Source organism: Numida meleagris, unplaced genomic scaffold (genome assembly GCF_002078875.1).
Source record: "Numida meleagris isolate 19003 breed g44 Domestic line unplaced genomic scaffold, NumMel1.0 unplaced_Scaffold326, whole genome shotgun sequence".
Lineage (NCBI taxonomy): Eukaryota > Metazoa > Chordata > Aves > Galliformes > Numididae > Numida > Numida meleagris.
In genome coordinates this window covers 31,065-37,119 of record NW_018364556.1, presented here as the reverse complement: position 1 = coordinate 37,119, position 6,055 = coordinate 31,065, and the positions used below count along the sequence as shown (strand labels likewise).

At 49.8% G+C, this 6,055-nt stretch overlaps 2 protein-coding genes and 1 long non-coding RNA gene across 16 annotated transcripts in view; 2 read left to right on the top strand and 1 right to left on the bottom strand.

Moving 5' to 3' along the window:
- LOC110391227 (T-cell surface glycoprotein CD8 alpha chain-like) overlaps window positions 1-238 on the top strand; it is an 86,744-nt gene extending 86,506 nt beyond the window's left edge. The window contains exon 6 of the mRNA XM_021383038.1: window positions 1-238. The gene's annotated coding sequence lies outside the window, so the exon portion shown is untranslated.
- LOC110391229 overlaps window positions 1-6,055 on the bottom strand; it is a 90,487-nt gene that overhangs the window by 53,374 nt on the left and 31,058 nt on the right. The window lies entirely within an intron of this gene.
- The window catches only part of LOC110391224 (T-cell surface glycoprotein CD8 alpha chain-like), a 25,780-nt gene continuing 22,211 nt past the window's right edge, over window positions 2,487-6,055 (top strand). The window contains exons 1-2 of one of the 3 annotated variants that reach the window (XM_021383029.1): window positions 2,497-3,300; window positions 3,607-4,679. In XM_021383029.1, coding sequence (XP_021238704.1) covers window positions 3,255-3,300; window positions 3,607-4,337 — 777 coding nt within the window. In that variant the 5' untranslated portion in view covers window positions 2,497-3,254 and the 3' untranslated portion in view covers window positions 4,338-4,679. Of the gene's footprint in view, window positions 3,301-3,606; window positions 4,680-6,055 lie in introns of those variants that run through there. The other 2 variants (XM_021383030.1, XM_021383031.1) reach the window with 2 other exon arrangements.

Sequence of the window (6,055 nt, the reverse complement as noted above, 5' to 3'; positions counted from 1 at the left end):
TGCCCTGATGCAGCGCGGCCATTTGCCTGCTCCTCCTCTGCCTGCCCACCAGCACTGCACACCTCCCGCCGCCTGACATGTGCTCCTGCCCCACAGCGCTGTTACACACCCACACCGCCTGGACAGCGCTGACCCCAAGAAGACGGGCAGCTCCGGGCCACTATGGAAAAGGCACCGCTGTGCTGGACAGCAGACCCTTCCATGAGATGAACAATAAACCAATCAGATCCAAAACTCAGTTCTAATGCCTTATTCTGACAATTCCAAAGTCTTCCTTACAAGCTAGATCCAACTTTTATCTCCTTCTTTGTGTCGCTTGGTTTAATTCATTACTGACATAGTGGGCAGAGACTTGTAACGTAACATGCTATCCCAGTAATGTTTACAAAAATAAAATTCCACGTTTAACTCCCACTCCAAATGATGTTCAAAGTAATGCATGTCTGACTCAGGTCCATGGTAGATACTCTCTCCTAGCTTGTCCAACTGAAATCTCCTCAGGAGGCACAGAGAAAAGTAACCCATGCTGCTCATCTATATTGCCTCCACAGGTCAAGGTTTTACATTAGAGTTGTTCCTGGAGGTACTACATCTGTCTGAAGCTTTTCATAATAGAGTATTTGCTGCTTGGACAGTCTTACTTGTTCTTATTTGTTGCCAGTACTAGAGGGATTGGCCTCAAGTTGTGCCAGGGAAGATTCAGGTTGGGTGTTAGGAAATACTTCTACCCAAGACAGTGGTCAGGTGCTAGAACGGGCTGCCCTGCGAGGTGCTGGAGTCACCAACCCTGGAAAGAAAGGTTCAGGTGTTGTACTGAGGGACGTAGTTTAGTGGAAATATAGGTGATAGGTGAATGGTTGGATTGCTTTGTGCTAACAGATATATAAACACAGAACACTGGAAACAAAGATCCTACCCCAGCTGAATTCATACTTAGGAGACAAGTGATGGAGGATCAGGAGCTGGGTGGCTTCACGTGATCACACACAGACATCTCCATCACAGCTAGTCTTCCATGGGTCCCTCTCTGGCCAATGAAGTGTGCCTCTGCTGGGAACGGATCCATCACAGCCCCCTGACTGCTCCCCCTCCAACGACAACAAGCTTGCATCTTGCATTAAAGACATACATTCATTAACCGTTTCTTAAAGGCAGCAGGAAGGAGAGACTCTCCCAAAAGCTCCCCCTGTGACTCAGCAGTGTTGCCCCCATCCTGCATGGCACAATGAAACACATCAGAAGAGGCAGGGGAGAGGTGTAACTTTGGTGTAGGAGTGACTCACAAAGATCTTCAAGAAATAAAAATCTGAATATGAAGAGGAAAAGGAATCCAGCACCCAGGTTCTGAATGCATCACTGGAAGCTTGGCCTCATATGGAAAAAAACTCCATTGGTGAGCTGCAGGAACACCTCTGTACTTCGAAGGCAAACATCTGAGTTCCTGTTTGGAATTTGGGAATGAACCGGAGTAAAATAACACTATCAGGAGGGCAGAAGAGGGAAGTAAGACATCCCTACTAAGAAAGGCAAGCAGCACTTGTCTGGAGCTCTCCCGTACTCAGCTTGTAGAGGTTCTCCAAACACATCTCTGAAGATGAGATGCTGTGAGTAAGCATCAGTGCTCCGTGGCAGGGTGAGAACCCAATACAAAGAAACATTCAACCTTATGCATTTGCCAACAGTTTCTGTTCTCATCTAACCATCCTGAACCACTCAGAAGAGGAATTGTCCTAGTTGGGTCACAATGCTGTAGTAAGGCAGAAGCAGCTTGCTTCAGCACATCACAACACATGGGACAATTTCAGCCATCCACAAGGCATGCCCAGAGCTTCAGCTTCTGACCCACGTTCCTCCACCAGGCAGTGAAACCGGGCTCTCCCCACAGCTCCCGATCCCATTGCAAAGGCAGCATGAATTCTCTTCAGACGGAGAAGAATAAACTGACAACAGAAGGAGCCCACACAAGCAGCATAGGTGTCTCAATGGGAGTTGGACAGAGGTCTAACAGTCCTTTGTTCACACTTGCTGGATGGGATTTCAAGACACACATTCTTGTCATGTTATTTAATCAACAAAGTCCATTTTCTATTTCATTTTCAAAATAAAATTACTCTACTATATGCTGACATCACAAGTCTTAAAACCGCAAAGTAAGCCTAAGCTGCCCCATTCTACAAGGCTTCACACTGCCTTTGCTTACTTAATCACCAAAATGCTTTGAGGCCCAATGAAATGAGCCCAGGGATAACCAGACAATTTTTATCCTTTTTCTCACACAACAGCTCTTCCATCGGGCATCAGGGCCTGCTTACTGGCATACAGGAACAGGGGGGTTATTTGCAAAAGAGGAATACAACAACGCATCACAAATTACAGTAGAGCCAGGAAATAACAACACAAGACACAAAGAACACCAGCCCAGGGAAACCGTCGTCACTCTATGTGCAAAGCTGCAGGAAGCGCAGCACTTACCAACGTGTGAGTGGTCACCTAGAGGCAGCAGCAAAGGCCCTGAAGGTTGACACATCTGTTTTGCAAGGTGAAGGACCTTGTGGTTGAAGAATAAAACCACAAAAACTCTGCTTTGAAAACAAGATAAAAATCAGCATGCCACTGGGACAGGGGGCTTTGTTGATGGGTTTCACTTCACGGACCTCCTGCCTTGCACAAAGCGGCATTTGCAGAACAATTGCAAAGAAGAACAGAGCTAGAGAAGTCAGATGCACGTCAGCATATACATGGACTTGGCAATCAAAACTGCATAGGAATGGATGCTGTAAAACATCCCCATGTCTTGTGCGCTCTGTAAGAACACAGCATGCTTTGACTTCTGCACCGAACCACTTATGCACAAGCAAGTGAAGGTGGCAGAATCTTTGTCAAGAAATGCAGCCTCGTGCCGGAGTCCACATCACAGGACTCGTCCCCATTTTTTGCAGGTCAGGATGTGATGGGAGTGCCCCAAATGGCTGAGAGAGAGCAGACTGCGATGGCTGATCTGATTTCAAGAAGGAGCATTGTGTGTCTAATCTCATCTGAAGTCATGGCTGCAAAATCCATTAAAACAATGCTATAGCAAAGAACAGCCTCAGTTCTGGATCTCGACTGGAGTTCTTCGGAAATCATTCTGTACCAAACCCTAGATCTTCACAGAAGAGGGTCCTGATGACATCACATCCTCTCCTATCAGTTACGCTGCCTAAAAAGTTAAGAGACAAAGATCACCCGTGCTGCGCTGCACCGCCCCAAGGACGATGGCCGCGTCTCCTGCACTGCTCCTCCTGCTCAGCCTCACGCTCTGTGAGTATGGAAACGGGCTCACGGGGCACCTTGGCCGGGAGGAAGGAGGACAATGGGGGAAGGCATTCCCCTTGCACCACGGCCAAGACACTGGGCAAAACGGACCCAGGGGAAATCAAGGGCAAACCCAAAGGACGCAATTCAGGGCTGCTCAGTTACTGTGCAGGGAAGTGGGAGCGGTGGCACTGCAGCGCGATACGCAGCAGGAACAGAGCCTGTTCAGACAGGTGTTGCTGGAGGGGATGGGGAACGGGAGAGAGGGGGCACTGAGCACTTGTTAGGGACATGGCCAACTTCTGCCCACAGGCTGCACAAGCACCCAGGGAAATGGGGACACAGTGGTGGTCAGGCTACTCGACAAGAAGATCATACACCCCCAGGAGGGAAAGCGGCTGGAGCTGGAGTGCCGGGGACGCACAACCTCTGGGACAGTCTCCTGGATCCGCCTGGACAAGGTTGGGAACCTTCACTTCATTGTCTCCAGTTACAGTTCGTATACCAACATCTTCCATGGGGATGAGACAACATCCCTGCGCTTTGAGGCAGCATGGAGAGGCAACACCTATCGGCTGGTGGTGAAGTCCTTCAGGGAACAGGACCAGGGGACCTATTACTGTGTCAACTACAGCAACCAGGCCCTGCACTTCAGCTCTGGACAACCCGCCTTCTTCCCAGGTCAGCAACACCTTCACCCACCTCGCTTACACCCACTACCCCTGCCCGTGCCTTTTCTATCCATCCCATCGCCCACACTCCCCATCTCCCTGCTGCTTTGCACAACGCGTCTCATCACACACGCACTGCTCCTCCTCATACAGGCTCCCTGCCCACCAGCTCCGCTCGCGCTACCGGCCCTGCCCAAACACAGAGGTGGTCGCACAGCCCAGCGGCACCTCCCCATCCCATCAGCGCCTCTGAGGGAGGAGAGTAACAATGTCCGCAGCCACCCTCTCCTTCCTCAACTCACATTAATCCGGAATGTCGTGACTAATGCATACAACACCTCAAAAAGTAACTCCCATGTGAGGTGCAAGTAGGACTGAGTAAAGAAAAGATTCCCGGGTCTGTTGTAATAGGCGGCTGCGAGGATACAAGATGTAACGAGAAAGGCCCCTACCCGAAGGAACAAGGACTAGTTGACCAAAGAATGTACCCGTGACGCAGGGAAAATGGCAAACTAAGATGATCTGATAAGCTAACTTTTGATATGTCAGTAGATGGAAAATACTGCTTCATGCTTCACTGCTACATGCCTCAGCAAAAATATCCAATCAGCATTAACGGAGTAAGCTTTAGTTGGCAATAGCTGGTAACAAGTATTATAAAAGGAGTGCTACACCTTTGAATAAAAAAAAAGCTTTTCTTGCTGCTATTGTGTGTCTGTGTGTGTGTCTGTGAGTGTGTTTTCAAGTGGTGCCGAAACCCGGGAACGTGTGTGTGTGTTTTCACGGGTCCTTCAAAACATTGTTCCTAATAAGGAAGATCTCTGAGTGTGCTGCTGAGGAATTAGGAATCCTGAGCCTTCTATTGCCGTGGTTGGACAGTGTTTCACTCTGTCACCTTTCAAAATGGGCCCTACAAAGATCCTCCTGCGCTGGCTGATTCCTCGGAGGGGAGCCAGAAGGCGGTTTTATTCTATTTTGCTGCATTCATCCATTCCTCCTTCCAGTCACTACTGCTGCAACAGCAGCACCCACCACACCCGCTGCCACCACCCACAGCAGCCAGCTCACCAGCAAGGACATCTCCCGGCACAGCCCGCATCCAGGTAACCCAGCTCCCTGCAGGGAGGCAGGGGCTCTGCCTGCACTGCTGCTTTGCTCTCAACAGCCTGAATTAAGGCCTGTGCTGACTGATGTGGGGAGAGGGGAAGGCTTTGAATCTGTGTCAGAGAGCTGCCCATGAAGGGGGGGAAACTAACTCCACTTTGTAATGGGCTGACGAGGAACATGGTGCAGTGACCATCCACAGAGATATTTGACTTCACTGAGTTAAGCACTAAAGGACGTGGGATATTAATGGGACTGAGAAGGACAGGATGATGGTTGGCCTTGGAGATCTTGAAGGGCTTTTCCAAAACAAGTGATTTCATGATCCCATTATCCAAGCTACCATTCTTCCCACTTGCGGTGACCCAGAAGTCACAAGCATGCCAAATGATGGGTCACACCAAAACAAGGGATTGCATTTTCAGATAACACTGCTTTTAGCCTCAGCAGGGAATACAAGAAGTCTTCTGGCTACATGTCCTCCCTCAGCTTCCCAGCACAATGCAGACAGCCGCAGCCCACGGCTGGGAATGTCACCTGCTGACATGCCTGGTCCCTACCTCTCTCTCTGTGCCTATGGAATCCCTCTCCTCACCTACACCTACCACCAGCCTTGCTCAAAGCCACACAGCTCCCTTTGCTGCAGCACCTCCCGATTACACTGCCACAGCTGGCCGTAACCCCAGCTGGGAGCTGAGCATTTCCTCTTTCTCCTCTCTCTCCTTTCTTCCTGCAGGAACAAGCAAGGAGAACACACTGAATTCCATTTGTGAAGTTCTCCTTTGGGTTCGAGTGGCTGGCACCTGCCTCCTGCTCCTCACTGCCATAACCATCACCATCGCGCTCTGCCAAAGTAAGTCGCACCCTGATGAGTTAGAAGGGACAGTCTAAGGGGTTAACTATTGCACGGGGCTAGGGTAAGTACAAGATAAGAAAAGGAACTCGGCAAAACTCCATTATCAGCAGGGACCAGTACCAGGAACTGC